Here is a 17,679-nt window from a genome sequence, read left to right as displayed (position 1 = left end):
GAAGCAGCCCTACTTAAATGCTAGGCTCTGCTTCTTAGGCTACTGGACACCATTAGCTCCAGAGGGAGTCGGAACGCAGGTCTCGCCCTCGCCGTTCGTCCCGGAGCCACGCCGCCGTCCTCCTCACAGAGCCGGAAGATAGAAGCCGGGTGAGTATGTGAAGATAGAATACTTCAGAGGCGGCAGAAGACTTCGGTTCTTCATTGAGGTAACGCGCAGCGGTAACGCTGCGCGCCATTGCTCCCACACAACACACACACACAGCAGGCACTGTAAGGGTGCAGGGCGCAGGGGGGGCGCCCTGGGCAGCAATTAAACCTCTGATCTGACTGAAATATAGATATATAGGCTCTATACTATATATATAAGAGATCCTCCCCAGTTTTGAAATTTTTTAGCGGGACCGAAGCCCGCCGCTGAGGGGGCGGAGCTTGATCCTCAGCACTCACCAGCGACATTTTCTCCACAGCACACCGCTGAGAGGAAGCTCCCCAGACTCTCCCCTGCTGAACACGGTGAAAGAGGGTTTGAAAGAAGGGGGGGGGGCACATAATTTGTCGCAGTGTAATAATAAAAAGCGCTATCTGGGAAAAGATAATTGTTTTTCCCCGGGTCACTGGCGCTGGATGTGTGCTGGCATACTCTCTCTCTGTCTCTCCAAAGGGCCTTGTGGTGGAACTGTCTTCAGATAAGAGAATTCCCTGAGTGTGTGGTGTGTCGGTACGCATGTGTCGGCATGTCTGAGGTAGAAGGCTCTCCTAGGGAGGAGGTGGAGCAAATGTGTGTGGTGTCTCCGTCGGCAGCGCCGACACCTGACTGGTTGGATATGTGGAATGTTTTAAGTGCTATGTGAATTTATTGCACAAAAGGTTGGACAAAGCTGAGTCCAGCCTTGCCTGCCACTATGTCGCAGGGACCTTCTGGGTCTCAAAAGTGCCCACTATCCCAAATGGTAGACACTGATACCGACACGGATTCTGACTCTAGTGTCGACTACGATGATGCAAAGTTACAGCCAAAATTGGCTAAAAGTATTCAATATATGATTATTGCATAAAGGATGTGTTGCATATCACAGATGAACCCTCTGTCCCTGACACGAGGGTGCGCATGTATAAGGAAAAGAGACCTGAGGTAAACTTTCCCCCATCTCATGAGCTGAATGAGTTATTTGAAAAGGCTTGGGAATCTCCAGACAAGAAACTGCAGATTCCCAAAAGGATTCTTATGGCGTATCCTTTCCCAAATACGGACAGGATACGGTGGGAATCCTCCCCAAGGGTGGACAAAGCGTTGACACGTTTATCCAAAAAGGTAGCGCTACCATCTCAAGATACGGCAACCCTCAGGAATCCTGCTGATCGCAAGCAGGAGACTACCTTGAAGTCCATTTATACACATTCTGGTACCTTACTCATACCGGTGATAGCGTCGGCTTGGGTTTGTAGCGCTGTAGCAGCATGGACAGATAACTTATCGGCAGAAATTGAGACCCTGGATAAGGATACCATTTTATTGACCCTGGGTCATATTAAAGATGCTGTCTTATATATGAGAGATGCTCAAAGAGACATTGGCCTACTGGGTTCTAGAGTCAACGCTATGGCGATTTCTGCTAGACGAGTCCTATGGATCCGACAATGGACGGGTGATGCCGACTCGAAGAGGCATATGGAGGTTTTACCTTACAAGGGTGAGGAATTGTTTGGGGAAGGTCTCTCGGACCTAGTTTCCACAGCCACGGCAGGTAAATCAACTTTTTTGCCTTATGTTTCCTCACAGCCTAAGAAAGCGCCACATTATCAGATACAGTCCTTTCGGTCGCATAAAAACAAGAGAGTACGGGGATCGTCCTTTCTTGCCAGAGGTAAGGGCAGGGGGAAAAAGCTGCCAACCACAGCTAGTTTCCAGGAGCAGAAGTCCTCCCCGGCCTTTACAAAATCCACCGCATGACGCTGGGGCTCCGCTGAGGGAATCCGCCCCAGTGGGGGCACGTATTCGACTTTTCAGCCACATCTGGGTTCACTCACAGGTGGATCCCTGGGCAATAGAAATTGTTTCCCAGGGTTACAAGCTGCAATTCGAAGAGGTGCCTCCTCGCCGCTTTTTCAAGTCGGCCCTACCAGCTTCTCTCCCAGAGAGGGAGATAGTTTTAAATGCAATTCAAAAATTGTGTCTACAACAAGTGGTGGTCAAAGTTCCCCTGCTGCAACAAGGGACTCAACCCTGTTTGTAGTCCCGAAACCGGATGATTCGGTCAGACCCATTTTAAATTTAAAATCCTTAAACCTATACTTAAAAAGGTTCAAGTTCAAGATGGAATCGCTCAGAGCGGTCATCGCCAGCCTGGAAGGGGGGGATTATATGGTGTCCCTGGACATAAAGGATGCATACCTTCATGTTCCCATATATCAACCTCATCAGGCATACCTGAGATTTGCGGTACGGGATTGTCATTACCAATTTCAGACATTGCCGTTTGGGCTTTCCACGGCCCAAGGATTTTCACCAAGGTAATGGCGGAAATGATGGTGCTCTTGCGCAAGCAGGGTGTCACAATTATCCCGTACTTGGATGATCTCCTGATAAAAGCGAGATCACGGGAGCAGTTGCTGTACAGCGTATCACTCTCGCTGAAGGTGTTACAACAACACGGCTGGATTCTCAACATTCCGAAGTCACAGTTGGTTCCTACGACTCGTTTGGCCTTCTTAGGCATGATTCTGGATACGGACCAGAAAAGGGTTTATCTTCCGATAGAAAAGGCACAGGAACTCATGACTCTGGTCAGTGACCTATTGAAGCCAAAAAGGGTGTCAGTGCATCACTGCACTCGAGTCCTGGGAAAGATGGTGGTGTCTTACGAGGCCATTTCCTTCGGCAGGTTCCATGCGAGGACTTTCCAATGGGACCTACTGGACAAGTGGTCCGGGTCACATCTACAGATTCATCAGATGATCACCCTGTCCCCCAGGGCCAGGGTATCTCTCCTGTGGTGGCTGCAGAGTGCTCACCTTCTAGAGGGTCGCAGGACGCGAGCCTCCGAGGTTGGGGAGCAGTCACACAGGGCAGAAACTTCCAAGGTCTCTGGTCAAGCCAGGAGGCTTGTCTTCACATCAACGTCCTGGAATTGAGGGCCATATACAACGCCCTTCGTCAAGCGGAGAATTTGCTTCGTGACCTACCGGTTCTGATTCAGTCAGACAACATCACCGCAGTGGCTCATGTAAACCGCCAAGGCGGAACAAAGAGCAGAGTGGCAATGGCGGAAGCCACCAGGATTCTTCGCTGGGCGGAAAATCATGTAAGCGCACTGACAGCAGTGTTCATTCCAGGAGTGGACAACTGGGAAGCAGACTTCCTCAGCAGACACGATCTACATTCAGGAGAGTGGGGACTTCATCAGGAAGTCTTCGCACAGATTGCAAGTCTGTGGAGACTGCCCAAGATAGACATGATGGCGTCCCGCCTCAACAAGAAACTACAGAGGTATTGCGCCAGGTCAAGAGACCCTCAGGCGGTGGCTGTGGACGCCCTGGTGACACCGTGAGTGTTTCAGTCGGAAATGCTCACAGAAGATCCGTGGCCTCTTCCTCTAAGACAGGACCTGTTACAACAGGGGCTCTGTCTGTTCCAAAACTTACCGCGGCTGCGTTTGACAGCATGGCGGTTGAATGCCGGATCCTAGCGGAAAAAGGCATTCCGGATGAGGTCATTCCTACTCTGATAAAGGCTAGGAAGGACGTGACAGCAAAACATTATCACCGGATTTGGCGGAAGTATGGCCCTCATTCCGAGTTGTTCGCTCGGTATTTTTCATCGCATCGCAGTGAAAATCCGCTTAGTACGCATGCGCAATGTTCGCACTGCGACTGCGCCAAGTAACTTTACTATGAAGAAAGTATTTTTACTCACGGCTTTTTCTTCGCTCCGGCGATCGTAATGTGATTGACAGGAAAGGGTGTTACTGGGCGGAAACAGGCCGTTTTATGGGCGTGTGGCTGAAAACGCTACCGTTTCCGTAAAAAACGCAGGAGTGGCCGGAGAAACGGTGGGAGTGCCTGGGCGAACGCTGGGTGTGTTTGTGACGTCAACCAGGAACGACAAGCACTGAAATGATCGCACAGGCAGAGTAAGTCTGGAGCTACTCTGAAACTGCTAAGTAGTTAGTAATCGCATTATTGCGAATACATCGGTCGCAATTTTAAGAAGCTAAGATTCACTCCCAGTAGGCGTAGACTAAGCGTGTTTAACTCTGCTAAATTCGCCTTGCGACCGATCAACTCGGAATGAGGGCCTATGTTTCTTGGTGTGAGTCCAGGAGTGCTCCTCCGGAAGAATTCCATCTGGGCCGTTTCCTTCACTTCCTACAGACTGGAGTGAATCTGGGCCTAAAATTAGGCTCCATTAAGGTTCAGATTTCAGCCCTATCCATCATCTTTCAGAAGGAATTGGCTTCTCTCACAGAAGTACAGACTTTTGTCAAGGGAGTGCTGCATATTCAGCCTCCTTTTGTACCTCCAGTGGCACCCTGGGACCTTAAAGTGGTGTTGCGGTTCCTTAAGTCTCACTGGTTTGAACCACTTAAAACGGTGGAATTCAAATATCTCACTTGGAAAGTCGTCATGTTTTTAGTCTTGGCATCGGCTAGGCGAGTGTTGGAGTTGGCGGCTTTGTCTCACAAAAGCCCCTATCTGGTTTTCCATGTGGATAGAGCAGAACTGCGGACTCGTCCTCAATTCTTGCCCAAGGTGGTTTCATCTTTTCATGTGAACCAACCTATTGTGGTGCCTGTGGCTACGCGAGACTTGAGGATTCCGAGCCCCTTGATGTAGTCAGGGCTTTGAAAATTTACGTGGCCAGAACGGCTCGGGTCAGAAAAACAGAGGCACTGTTTGTCCTGTATGCAGCCAACACGGTTGGCGCTCCTGCTTCTAAGCAGACTATTGCTCGCTGGATCTGTAACACGATTCAGCAGGCTCATTCTACGGCTGGATTGCCGTTACCAAAATCGGTTAAGGCCCATTCCACTAGGAAGGTGGGCTCTTCTTGGGCGGCTGCCCGAGGGGTCTCGGCATTACAGCTGTGCCGAACTGCTACTTGGTCGGGTTCAAACACCTTTGCAAAGTTTTACAAGTTTGATACCCTGGCTGAGGAGGACCTCATGTTTGCTCAATCGGTGCTGCAGAGTCATCCGCACTCTCCCGCCCGTTTGGGAGCTTTGGTATAATCCCCATGGTCCTTACGGAGTCCCCAGCATCCTCTAGGACGTAAGAGAAAATAATATTTTAAACCTACCGGTAAATCTTTTTCTCCTAGTCCGTAGAGGATGCTGGGCGCCCGTCCCAGTGCGGACTACATCTGCAAGACTTGTATATAGTTTTTGCTTGCATAAGGGTTATGTTACAGTTTGATCAGTCTTGGGCTGATGCTGTTTTGTTTCATACTGTTAACTGGTTCGTATATTCCAAGTTATACGGTGTGGATGGTGTGGGCTGGTATGAATCTTGCCCTAAGATTAACAAAAATCCTTTCCTCGTACTGTCCGTCTCCTCTGGGCACAGTTTCTCTAACTGAGGTCTGGAGGAGGGGCATAGAGGAAGGAGCCAGTGCACACCCATACCTAAAGTTCTTTTTTAGTGCCCATGTCTCCTGCGGAGCCCGTCTATCCCCATGGTCCTTACGGAGTCCCCAGCATCCTCTACGGACTAGGAGAAAAAGATTTACCGGTAGGTTTAAAATCTTATTTTTTCCAGATTTTGGCTATCCATTCGACTCCAGCAGCTTTGAAGAGCCTCCCAGAGGCCCTCAGTGTTGGTAAGAATCTGTTTTGGGACTTCCCTGTCTAGTTCTTCCCACAAAAGCTCAATGGGTGAAACATCTGGTGATTGAGGTGGCCATTCCATTTTTGTTACGACTTGAGCGTCTTCTTTCTTTTGCAAATAACTAGTATACAACTTGGACTTATGTTTTGGATAGTTATCTTGTTGGAAAACGAAGTTCTGACCCACAAGTCGCCTTCCAGAGGGAATCGCATGACGCAGTAATATGTTGTGGTACACCTTTTGATCCATTATTCCGTCGATTCTGATTTGGTTGCCCGCGAAACATCCTCAAACCATCACATTGCCTCCTCCATGCTTTACTGTTGGCGCTACACAGTCTGGCAGAAAGCGTTCACCTGGACGACGACGCACAAAAGCCCGGCAATGCGAGCCAAAAAGTTCAAATTTCGATTTGTTGGTCCAAAGCACGTTCTTCCACTGTTCTTCAGTCCAATCCTTATGCTTCTTAACCTATGCGTACCTTTTTGCTATGTATGTAGCACGTAGAAGTGGTTTTCTTACCGCAACCCTACCTCTAAGGCCATATTCCTGCAAGCGCCTGGCCACCGTCCTATCGGACACAGGCTGGGAACTACTTTTCCGCAACTTTCTTCCTATTTCCGGAGCGGTCAAACGTCTGTTACGCTTGCTAGTAATCACAATTAAGTTGTCCTCATGAACAGTTGTTGTTTTTGGATGACCAGTTCATTTTCTTGTAACATTTTGACCGGTTTTTTACTTTTGTTCAATAGCCCAACAAACAGCCCCAACGGATACCTTGAACCGTTTGTGGATTTGCCGCAAGCAATAACCTTCTTCCCTCAAAACAAAGATATATATATATATTTTTTTTTTTTTAATCATACTCCATTCATACACAAGTAGCAGAATGTACGATAAACAAGCTTCTTTTCGATTTCAGGGGGTGTGCTCAGACTTTTGACAAGTACTGTATAGATATTTATATGAAAATGTATGTATGTTTGTGTATATGTATGTATGTATGTTCCAGCATACATCTTGGACAATTTACACCAAATTTACACATATTACTTAGAATCTGAAACAAAAATACTGTGGGGGTAAGACACCCCTAGCACCCCTGTGGGAAGGGGGTGACATGTTAAAATCCATAGTTTTTGGGGTCGCGAAGATGAATAGTGACACTCCCGATGTTGTTTAAGACTAAGGTGGTCATTCCGAGTTGTTCGCTCGTTGCTGATTTTTGCTATGCTGCGATTTGTTGCTAAATGCGCATGCGCATGGTACGCAGCGCGCATGCACTTAGTTATTTAACTAAAAATAGCAGTTTTGCTGTTGTTCGTTCGGCGCATTTCAGTCGCACTGCTGATCGGTGAGTGATTGACAGGAAAGGGGCGTTTCTGGGTGGTAACTGAGCGTTTTCCGGGAGTGTGCTAAAAAATGCAGGTGTGTCAGGCGAAAACGCAGGAGTGTCTGGAGAAACGGTGGAGTGGCTGTCCGAACGCAGGGCATGTTTGTGACGTCAAACCAGGAACTAAACGGACCGAGCTGATCGCAATCTAGGAGTAGGTCTGGAGCTACTCAGAAACTGCAAGAATTATTTAGTAGCAATTCTGCTAATCTTTCGTTCGCTATTCTGCTAAGCTAGGATACACTCCCAGAGGGCGGCGACCTAGCGTGTGCAATGCTGCTAAAAGCAGCTAGCGAGCGAACAACTCGGAATGAGGGCCTAAGTTCAGCCCCCAGCCAAAATCTCTGGGAAAGCTTCTAAACGAAGAACCTGAATTGGAAATCCCACAATCAACAGAACACATCTAGCACACCTTGGACTATTGGGGGGGGGGGGGGGGGTGTATATATATATATAATATAATATAATTTGTTTTGTTTGTTTTTGAGAGGGAGACAGAAATAAAATACCTTCTTTTACAGTCCAGTTATACATTCATTATACAGGTCAATTTGTGTTATAGAGCAAGAGTAACCACAAAACCAGAACGTCTACAATTGACTTTTAAGCCTTGATGAAGCAAAATTTTTTAAAGATATTAAACTGATTTTCAATGGATATGCATATATTACATTAAATTAGTCTTAAACCGTATGACATTGCAATCAACTGACCTTTTTTTGTGGCCTGGAATTTAATGCATAAAATTATATTAGTGAATATATTATACACATGGCCCATACAATGCAGCCTCCGTTATTAAAAATCAAGGTAGTGAATGGCATGCAGTGTTATGGCTATATACTGCAAGCAGAGCGGTCTTATGAGAGGAGGCCCGTGTCTAGTCTCCTGGGCACTAGGGTCACTAAGGGACCCTAATGCTGTCTCAGTCTAGTGCGTATGCACAGGTCTCTGGGAAAATGGTGTGGCGGCCATGTTTCCTGTGATTTTCCTACTGCTTATACTACCGGTAACATGGCCACTGCGCCATTTTCCCAGTGATTTCTGCAGTGCTGCTGCTCGGAGTTGAGACTCCAGAGGGTAAATATTGAAAAAAATGTCGACTGTGAAGGTCTCCACAAAAAATTCAGGCTTGTCCTGAACTGACATGGTCTGATTGAAGTTATAAGTCAGTGCTGTAGGCAGGGCTGCAACTACAGGGGGTGTTGGATTTCAGGGGGTGCTGAGACCTCCACCCGGCTACCTCAGCCAGGTGCTCCTCCTCCCCATGCCGAGCGCTGGACTAGGGGTTAGTGGTGGATCCATGTAAGCACATTGTCCACTCACAACACTGCACTCCATTCATCCAGACAGTGGCAGACTTTACAATCAATCTATAATCCTCATGGCAAGGCACTGCTTGACAATCAAGATTTTAGATACTAGGTGATTCATCGCGCCTTACGGGTGCTCTTCATACCGTCGTTAGGGGCTATGCCCCCTTAACCCTTGCACGCCCTTGTGGTGTGCAATATTTTTATTATATGGAGTATTACCTCCAGTCATAATTGTGTGAGTGGTTAAATATGGCACGGACAAAGGGCGTGCGATGGGTAAGGAGTCATAGCCCCTTGCAATGGCGTGAACAGTGTACGCAGGGCCTGATGAATCCTAGTAGGTGCTGTGGTTGGTGGAGTGGCGGGTGCGGGGAAGACACAGATGGGGGATGGGGTCCGGGGGTGCTGCGGGTGGAGGAGAGGCGGTTTGCGGGGGTGCCACGGGTGGGGAAGGGGTGGGTGGGGGAGGGGGTCCGGAGCCACCTTGGGTGGTGGAGGAGCGGTTGCGGGAGTGCCGCGGGTGGGGTAGGGGCTGGTGCGGTGGTGCCATGGGTGGGTGAGGTGCATTGGTGGGGGTACTGCGGGAGCGGGTCCAGAGCCACTGTGGGTGGTGGAGGGGGGGTGTGGGGGTGCCGTGGATGGGGCCCGGAGGCAAGTGGGGGAGGGACGGGTTATGCTTCTCCTGCTTCTCCTCCTGGAAGCAGCTAAGCTGCTGTCATCCCTTTTGCAGTGGCTCTCCCGGAGACTCTCACAGCAGCCAAGCAGCCAGTCACTATTGTCAGTGCCGGTGTCCCAACGCGCCGCATTACAGGGAAGAAGATGCACTCAAAAAATTACAGTTCCCAGCAGCCCTTAGCGCCGGAAAGCTTGGATTTACTATATTGCATAGTGTATAATGTCAGTCAATAGGTTGACCTTTATTGGTTGACAACATGCATTATATTAACATGGTCAAATGTTGACACAGTATATGGTTGACATGAGTTTTTTGCAATTTTTTTCATTTTTATAACTTTTTCATACTTCACCATCCATGTGGACTACAATTGGGAATGGTAACCTGTGGCCGAGCGCAGCACCTTGCCCGAAGCATGGCGAGTGAAGCGGTACAGTAATTGGGGGTCCATGTGATAAAAGTTCAAAACTGACACCCCCAAAACCTAAAATTCTCATGTTGACCATTTTCATGTCGACCTTTTGGGATTGACAGTTTAACTGTCATCCGGATGAGCAATACCCAGACTGATTAAGGCCAGGAAGAAAACAACAATGTCTACAGCAGCACATCTATTAGAATAGGAACCTTCTAGTGATATGTAAACCAAGGGGTATGGGACTCAGGGTCGACAGTGTCTAGGTCGATACCTATTGGTCGACAGTGAGTAGGTCTACACAGGAAATAGGTCGACATGGCCATTAGATCGACATGAACAAGGCTGACATGTATTTTGTTTAAAAAAAATTGTGCCGTTTTCTTTGTAAAGTGACCGGGAGCCCCAATTAGCGTACCGTGTCCCCTTGCATGGCGAGCTTCGGGAAAGGTGCCTCGCTGCGCTCGGCAGGTTACCGTTCCCAATTGTGTTGGATCACGTGTATCGTAAGGTATAATAAAAAAGTTCAAAAATACGGGAAAAAAGTGAAAAACTCATGTCGACCTTTTTCCATTGCGACCTTGTTCATGTCAACCTAATGGCCGTGTTGACCTATGTCATGTGTCGACCTACTCGCTGTTGACCAATAGGTGTCGACCTAGACACTTTCAACCCATAGTCCAGATACCAAACCCATGCCAATTCTGATACAGTAATGTTACAGAAAAAAAGAAGAAGAAAAAAAAAAGGAGCACAAAGTAACATATTAATACATAAGGGAAACATTCCGTTCCTTCTATTTTAGAAACAAACCTACAGAAACCCAAACCAGGCCCATTATAACACACTTAAGTGAACATATGTATTAAAACCACAAAAATAAATAAACTTTTTTATCTGTTTATTTCCAGTTACACAGTGAAAACCAGTGTATACTTGTCTCCTGTGACTAAGTGCAAACTTTTCACTTAAATCCAGTGTTATGAAAGGATAACTAAAGCTAGGATACCTTTTCTGTCTGCCCACACATCTCTCTGACAGATAGGGTGACCCTTATTGCTGGGTGGTAGAAGTGGCTGCACTGAGGGAGGTCATTAGCCTCAATTACCAATGTGTGGGTCATAAGGTCAGGCTACTAATCCCTTTATCCTGCTGCAACGGTTTGGGGGGTTTCCTGGATATGACTGGCAGGTAATACTGTGCTACAGTATCACCCTTCTGTTTCAGTGGCAAAAATAGACATTCAACTGGGATTTTGACACAGACTCCGGTGATCTAAGGGTTAATGCACCTAATATGATTTTCTTGTGAGTCAACTGTGAGACTACAATAACATGAATGCAAGGACTGTGCCTCTGCTTCCTCAGTTCTTTCTTTCCAATGTTATTCTAACTTGTCCTCCTCCGTCCAGTTCCCATGCCCCATTCAGCAGCTAATAAAGGAGCAGGGAAGGCGAAGCTTGCTCAGAGCTGAGCTGAATAGGAGCACGTTAGATCCCCTTGCTGAGCAGCAGAGTTGGATAGAAAAGTGTTTGTCCTACCTTGGTGTAATGCCAGGGAGAGGCAGACCACGATCCAGCATTCCCAGAAGCTGCAGGTGGGATGCTGAGACCTCCTGGATACATCCATCCTTGCCAAAACTGTGACGGGACTGCAGCAAGGCTGCTCATGCCTGTTACACCACTACCACAGACGTGACACACAGCATTGCCAGCTGCAGAGGAAATGTCACAACCCGGTTATAGCACAGTCACAGACAGCAGTACCAATTACGGTGGAGAACAGGGCCCCCTAGAGGCCACAGAAATAAGCAGATTCTTCTACATTTAATACATTCCAGAGGGTTCAAAACTTTTTTTTAAAACAAAACAAATACATCATCAACAAAAGTAAACTGTATTGATGCATGTTCCAAGATGTACTTCTCTGCCATTAATTGCGTTTTAGGGGTACATTTACTAAGCAGTGATAAGAACGGAGAAGTGAGCCAGTGGAGAAATTTCCCCATGAACCAATCAGCAGCTCTGTATCATTTTATAGTATGCAAATTATAGATGTTCATTCAGTGCTAATTGGTTGCCATGGGCAACTTCTCCACTGGCTAACTTCTCCGCTCTTATCACTGCTTAGTAAATGTACCCCTTAATTTTAAATTTCTCATCACAAACATTAAATAAACTGTTAGGCTTTAGCTTCCAGATGTATTAACCTGGAGACAGCATAAGGGAGTGATAAACCAGTGATGAGCGCAAGGTGATAAACGCACCAGCCAGTCAGCTCCTACCTGTTAATTTACATATTGGAGCTGATTGGCCGGTGTGTTTATCACCTTGCACTTATCACTGGTATATCACCTCCTCATCCCGACTCCTGGTTAATACTAATACATCTGCCCCACTGTATCTATCTCTTTACAACCTATCTATCTATCTATCATCTATCCATCTATCCATCCATCTATCTATAGCTATATCTATATATATATATATCTATAGATATAGATATAGATAGATAGATATACTGTCTGTTCTACCCGTTCTTCACACGGGAGTTTCTGATGTTCACTGCTGTAAATATAACAGAGTGTTAAAAATTTGGTAACTCTATAGAGATGTAAATTTGAGATGTCTTAATGTAAGTAAATATGGTTCTTGCCGTTACCCGAGGAGCACCCGTAGCAGATATGTTAAAAAGTTACAGGTCCATTTTTGTTGCTTATTAAATTCTACCCACTGGTGTGATACAAATTTGTATCTGGTTGTCCATTGGGCGTTAGCATTCATGCAACGCATCGGTAATGATGTCATTATGTCAACCTCCTTTTCATCCCCTTAAGGGAGATTAATTAAAATGTAAATGTTAATTAGATAACATTTTCATCAGGACCTGTCCTGATGAAAATGTTATCTAATTAACATTGAAACGATGATGCTACATGACTGAGTCTTCGCTGTTTTTCCCCTGCTGGGAACTCTGAGTGCCGCCAACTGCTATAACCTATAATGTATGTGTGTACATGTGGTAGGGAATATAGATTATTCATGGTCAGACTGGCCCATAGTGGTAGAGAGGAAGCCACAGGAGGGCCCCACTGCCTGCAGGCCCGCCCCTCTTCTAGGGATAAGGTTTTAGACTGTGCACTTGAATTATACATTATACATACTGTATGTTACATTATACTGCACAGGACTATGGTGTATTCGCTGCAGTGCATTGCTGTTATTAATCTGCTACATTATCATGCATGCACTAGCAGTATTTACTGGCCAGATTATGCACTCTCTAATAGTTAGCCAAGCATCTATGGTGGATGTGCGCACCACTAAGCATGGACTTCTACCACTACATTCAACCGGTGGACATACCCTCCAACATTTCCCTGTAAAAAATCGGTACAGATGAGGTAAGGGAGCATGACCACCAAGAGTAAAGGGGCGTGACCACAGGCAAAGCGTTTGTACACTTTGAGGTTCATCTCTATATATATTACTGGGGGCTTGGGGCAGCCGATACTTGATGGTTACCGCAGTGTTACATAGCAACAGTAACCAGCCAGTGCCGGCTTGCCTCAGTGATATATAGAGTAGATATGAACAACTTCAAGTGTACAAACTCACACCATCCAGCACTAGTTGCTATGCACTTGACTTCCTCCTCTCTGCACTGGCGCTGGTGTGCATGATGACGCCATTACGTCGGCCCCACTCGATGTACACAGCCATGAAAAGGACGGGGAGGGAGGCTGCCTGTTACTCACTGTGCAGCATGTGCCGTGGGAGTCCTGCAGTGCTTCTAAGAAATCTGGGGATGTCTCAGAGATCGCAGTTCACTGGTGTTTGCCCAATATAAACCGTAAAAATAACGGTACTGTACCGGGTAAAACGGTGCAGTTGGAGGCTATGCTGGTGGGCCCTTCATAGCCCCAGTCCAACATTGTAAGCTCCAATGCAGCAGCGACTGATGTGAATGGACACACATTCTCTGTAAAGAACTGTAGAATATGTGTGTGCTATATAAATAACTGGTAATAATAATAATAGTAATAATGATATATGTTGTATCTGTAGGTAACCCTGTACAGTCTGTTAATGGTTAATGCTACTTCCAATAGAGAAGTGATATGAAGACACTCTTTATGCTTTGGTGTAAGCGAAGCGTAGAATAAGAATACAGCTTTTCTGTTAGAGGACAGCATGATATTACAGACTGGTCCTTTCTCTGTTCATAGGAGTCTCTTTATATAGTAGTAATTTACATAATTTCCAGTGGTAACTATGAATTTCAATGACTGCATACATAATTATGGTGTCCTTGTCTTAATTCTAGAATCCACCCATTGTCCATCACTACATCTTGTATATTAAGTCACAAAATTAAAATTTCAAGCAAACTAGACTCCTTTAGTGTCTGCTATTATTATATTGTACTTGAATGTGCTTTTAGGATTGACACGTTAAGGAGGAAGAATAAACTATTTGTCTAGACACTCATTTTTTCTGATGTCAAGTGTTAACATACCTTACCCTAATTGCATTTGTTAATTGAGTTCATGTTCTTTTAGTACAACTATGGATGGTGTAATGGTTAGCATTACTGCCTCACAGCTGTCATGGGTTTACTCCGGGTGCTACGGCTTCCTCCCACAATCCAAAAAGAAGATAAATAGGTAGGTTAATTCAGTGGCATCACAAGGGTGATGCCACCCGCCAAGGGGTGACACCAAAGTGCTTGCACCTGCTCAGTGACAGGAGCCGAGTGCTGCACTGTAACATTACGTGCAGTAACCGGGAGGCAGTCAGTTTACCGCCTCTCGGGATCCCGGCGGTCAGGATACCGACGCCGGAATCCCGACACTAGCTGAAATAGCGGCAGTCGGGGCTGGTTACCCCTCTTGGGTGGTGGTCCACACCACCACCCGGAGGGGAATAGAACCCGGACGCCACCGGGCCCGAAGCGCAGTGAGCCCGCAAGGGGGCACACTGTGCTCGCCGACGGCATCCCGACTGTCGGCCTTTCGGCGCCGGTCTCCTGATCGCTGGGATCCCGACCGCCGGAATCCCGCAGTGATCCCCAGCAACCTGGCTCCTGTCACTATGTAAAAGCCGGCACTGAAGAAACGCCAGTCTCCAGGGGCAGCCCGCATCTCCTGGACCCCCGCAGTGACGAAAACGGAGGTCTGGAAGTGTAACCCCGCCCCCTCCCGTGAAGCCATACCCATTTTACGGCCACGGCCGCACTAGGCGCACTCTAGGTGAGTGACGCCTCTGGGTTGATTGGCTCTCAATAAAGAATAAAAAAAAAATACCTTAGTGAGTAATACCACTTTTAGACTGAAAACCAGGTTGCACCCAGGATTTTGTATGCAGGTTCAACCTGGCTGAGACCCCTTTCATTGTGGTGGCTGGACCCAGATTATTTCCGGGTTCGGCGACGTCACTGGACACGTGACAAGTGCCAGCGCTTGGATATGAGATCGTCTCCCAGCACCGGTTCTCCCTAATCTGTAAACAGGAGCTGAGTTTACCTGTTTACAAAGCACTGCGACCCATGTCCTTCCCAGGACCATTTGCAAGCTAGCCAGGTTGTATTCCCAGGTCACTGTACCCAGGTAAACCATGTTCCACTGAGCCGCTCCTGGGTTATCACGGCAATAACTTGGGTTTTTAGCGGCAGTGGAAAAGGGATTTCTAACTTTCTATGTACAGATGGAGCCTCGCTCATCTAGCCTTCTCTGTTGCGCCTAGGTGTACCATGGTTTATTAGCATAAGCCTTTCATCTATTGTTCTCAGCTGCAATACAATACAGAGAGGGATTAAGGCCCTCATTCCGAGTTGTTCACTCGCTAGCTGCTTTTAGCAGCAGTGCAAACGCTAAGCCGCCGCCCAGAGCCGGCCCTAACCAATATGATGCCCTAGGCAAGATTTTGGCTGGTGCCCCCTAGCACCACTGCTAGTTCCGCCTCTGACCATGAACCCCTTTTCTAGCACCATAACCCCTTACCTATAGCAGTCCACATTTTGGTGCTCCTACCCCCTATATTTTAAAAAGGAACAGTGCGCACATTCGGCGTACAGCCCAAAAAGGGGTGTGTTTTTGCTGGCAAGGAGCATGGCCACACAATAGTAACCCCAAATCAAATTACGCCGCACAGTACTGCATCTTTATTCACATTTTATCATGTGGTAGTGTTCCTTATTCATGTTACATCACACAGTAGTACCACTTTACCTTATAAACATTACTCCTCACAGTAGTGCCCCTTATTCACATTACATCCCTCTGAATTGCTCCTTATTCACATTACACCACACCATATTGCTCTTTATTCACATTAGACCACACAGTAGTGCCCTTTCTATACATAACACCACACAGTAGAGCATCTTATACACATAATGCCACACATTAGTAATGTATTTATACATATAATACCACACAGTAATACCCCTTACACATATGACACACATTATTAATGTCCTTATAAACATAATGCGCCTTACACATTATGCCAACCTTTATTAATACCCTTATACACATAATGTCCCTTACACATATGCCACAAATTATGAATGCCCTTATACATGTAATGACACACCAAGTGCCCCTTACACATTTGCTGCACATTAATAATGCATTTATACACATGAAACACATAATACCCCTTACACATATGCCGAACACTACTGCACAACCAACCCTCCCACACACAGCACTCACACGGTCGCTAACACTGTGACCTCTGCCTCTGCTTGGATACAGATGTGTCCTCATAAATCTTGCCTCAATGCGACATGCAGCAGGAGATGCCTGGCGTGAGTCAGCTGGCAATTCTGCTAATGTTGGGCGCCTTTTTTTGATGAAAATGCATCTTATTTGCATTACTATATGGCTAGGATGCACAAGCAGCTTCTGCTGATTAAAATGATATGCAGCATGCCTATATACTGTGTGCGACTGTGGCTGTATCTGCATACGAAATGCTACACACAGAATATAGGCATGCCACATATCATTTTAATCAGCAGAAGCTGCTGGTGCCCCTAGGCATAACAAATGCCCTAGGCAGTTGCCTAGATTGCCTATGCCTAGGGCCGGCGCTGCCGCCTCCCTCTGGGAGTGCATCTTAGCTTAGCAGAAGTGCGAACGAAAGGATCGCAGTTCTGCTACAAAAAAAGATTGTGCCGTTTCTGAGTAGCTCGAGACTTACTCCTAGCTAACGATCACTTCAGAATGTTCAGATCCTGTTTTGACGTCACAAACACACCCTGCGTTCGGCCAGCCACTCCTACGTTTCCCCAGCCACTCCTGCGCTTTTATCCGACATGCCTGCGTTTTACACACACTCCCCGAAAACGGTCAGTTACCACCCAGAAACACCCACTTCCTGTCAATCACTCTGCGGCCAGCAGTGCGACTGAAAAGCGTTGCTAGACCTTGTGTGAAACTGCATAGTCTTTTGTGAAAGTACGTCGCGCGTGCGCACTGCGCACCATACGCATGCGTAGAAATGCCGCTTTATCATACGTCCTAGAGGATTCTGGGGACACTTCAGGACCCATGGGGTAAAGACGGGATCGACAGGAGACATGGGCACTTTAAGACTTTGAATGGGTGTGAACTGGCTCCTACCCTCTATGCCCCTCCTCCAGACTCCAGTTTTAGAATTGTGCCCAGGGAGACTGGTCACACACAGGGGAGCTCTACTGAGTTTCTCTGAAAAGACTTTGTTAGGTTTTTTATTTTCAGGGAGGACTGCTGGCAACGGTCTCCCTGCATCGTGGGACTTAGGGGAGAGAAGTCAGACCTACTTCTAATGAGTTCAAAGGCTCTGCTTCTTGGCTACAGGACACCATTAGCTCCTGAGGGTTTGGAACACTAGGTACGCCTAGGGGTTAACTCCCAGAGCCCGCCGTCACCCCCCTTGCAGAGCCAGAAGTCAGAAGACAGGTGAGTAGAAGAAGATAGAAGACTTCAGTGACGGCTTCTGAGGTACCGCACAGCGATCGCGCTGCGCGCCATGCTCCCATACACAGCGGCACTACAGGGTGCAGGGA

The 17,679-nt window shown here is 47.0% G+C and overlaps 2 protein-coding genes across 6 annotated transcripts in view; one reads left to right on the top strand and one right to left on the bottom strand.

Moving 5' to 3' along the window:
- Positions 1–11,348, bottom strand: part of VSIR (V-set immunoregulatory receptor) — a 91,843-nt gene extending 80,495 nt beyond the window's left edge. Inside the window, exon 1 of the mRNA XM_063958777.1 lies at positions 11,166–11,348. Within this exon, the coding sequence (XP_063814847.1) occupies positions 11,166–11,253 (88 nt within the window). The 5' untranslated portion in view covers positions 11,254–11,348. The remainder of the gene's footprint in view (positions 1–11,165) is intronic.
- Positions 1–17,679, top strand: part of CDH23 (cadherin related 23) — a 1,868,204-nt gene that overhangs the window by 1,733,672 nt on the left and 116,853 nt on the right. The window lies entirely within an intron of this gene.

The sequence above is a fragment of the Pseudophryne corroboree genome, chromosome 3 (genome assembly GCF_028390025.1).
Source record: "Pseudophryne corroboree isolate aPseCor3 chromosome 3, aPseCor3.hap2, whole genome shotgun sequence".
Taxonomy (NCBI): Eukaryota; Metazoa; Chordata; class Amphibia; order Anura; family Myobatrachidae; genus Pseudophryne; species Pseudophryne corroboree.
The sequence above is the reverse complement of the archived record's forward strand: the minus strand, read 5'-3'. Positions and strand labels throughout refer to the sequence as shown.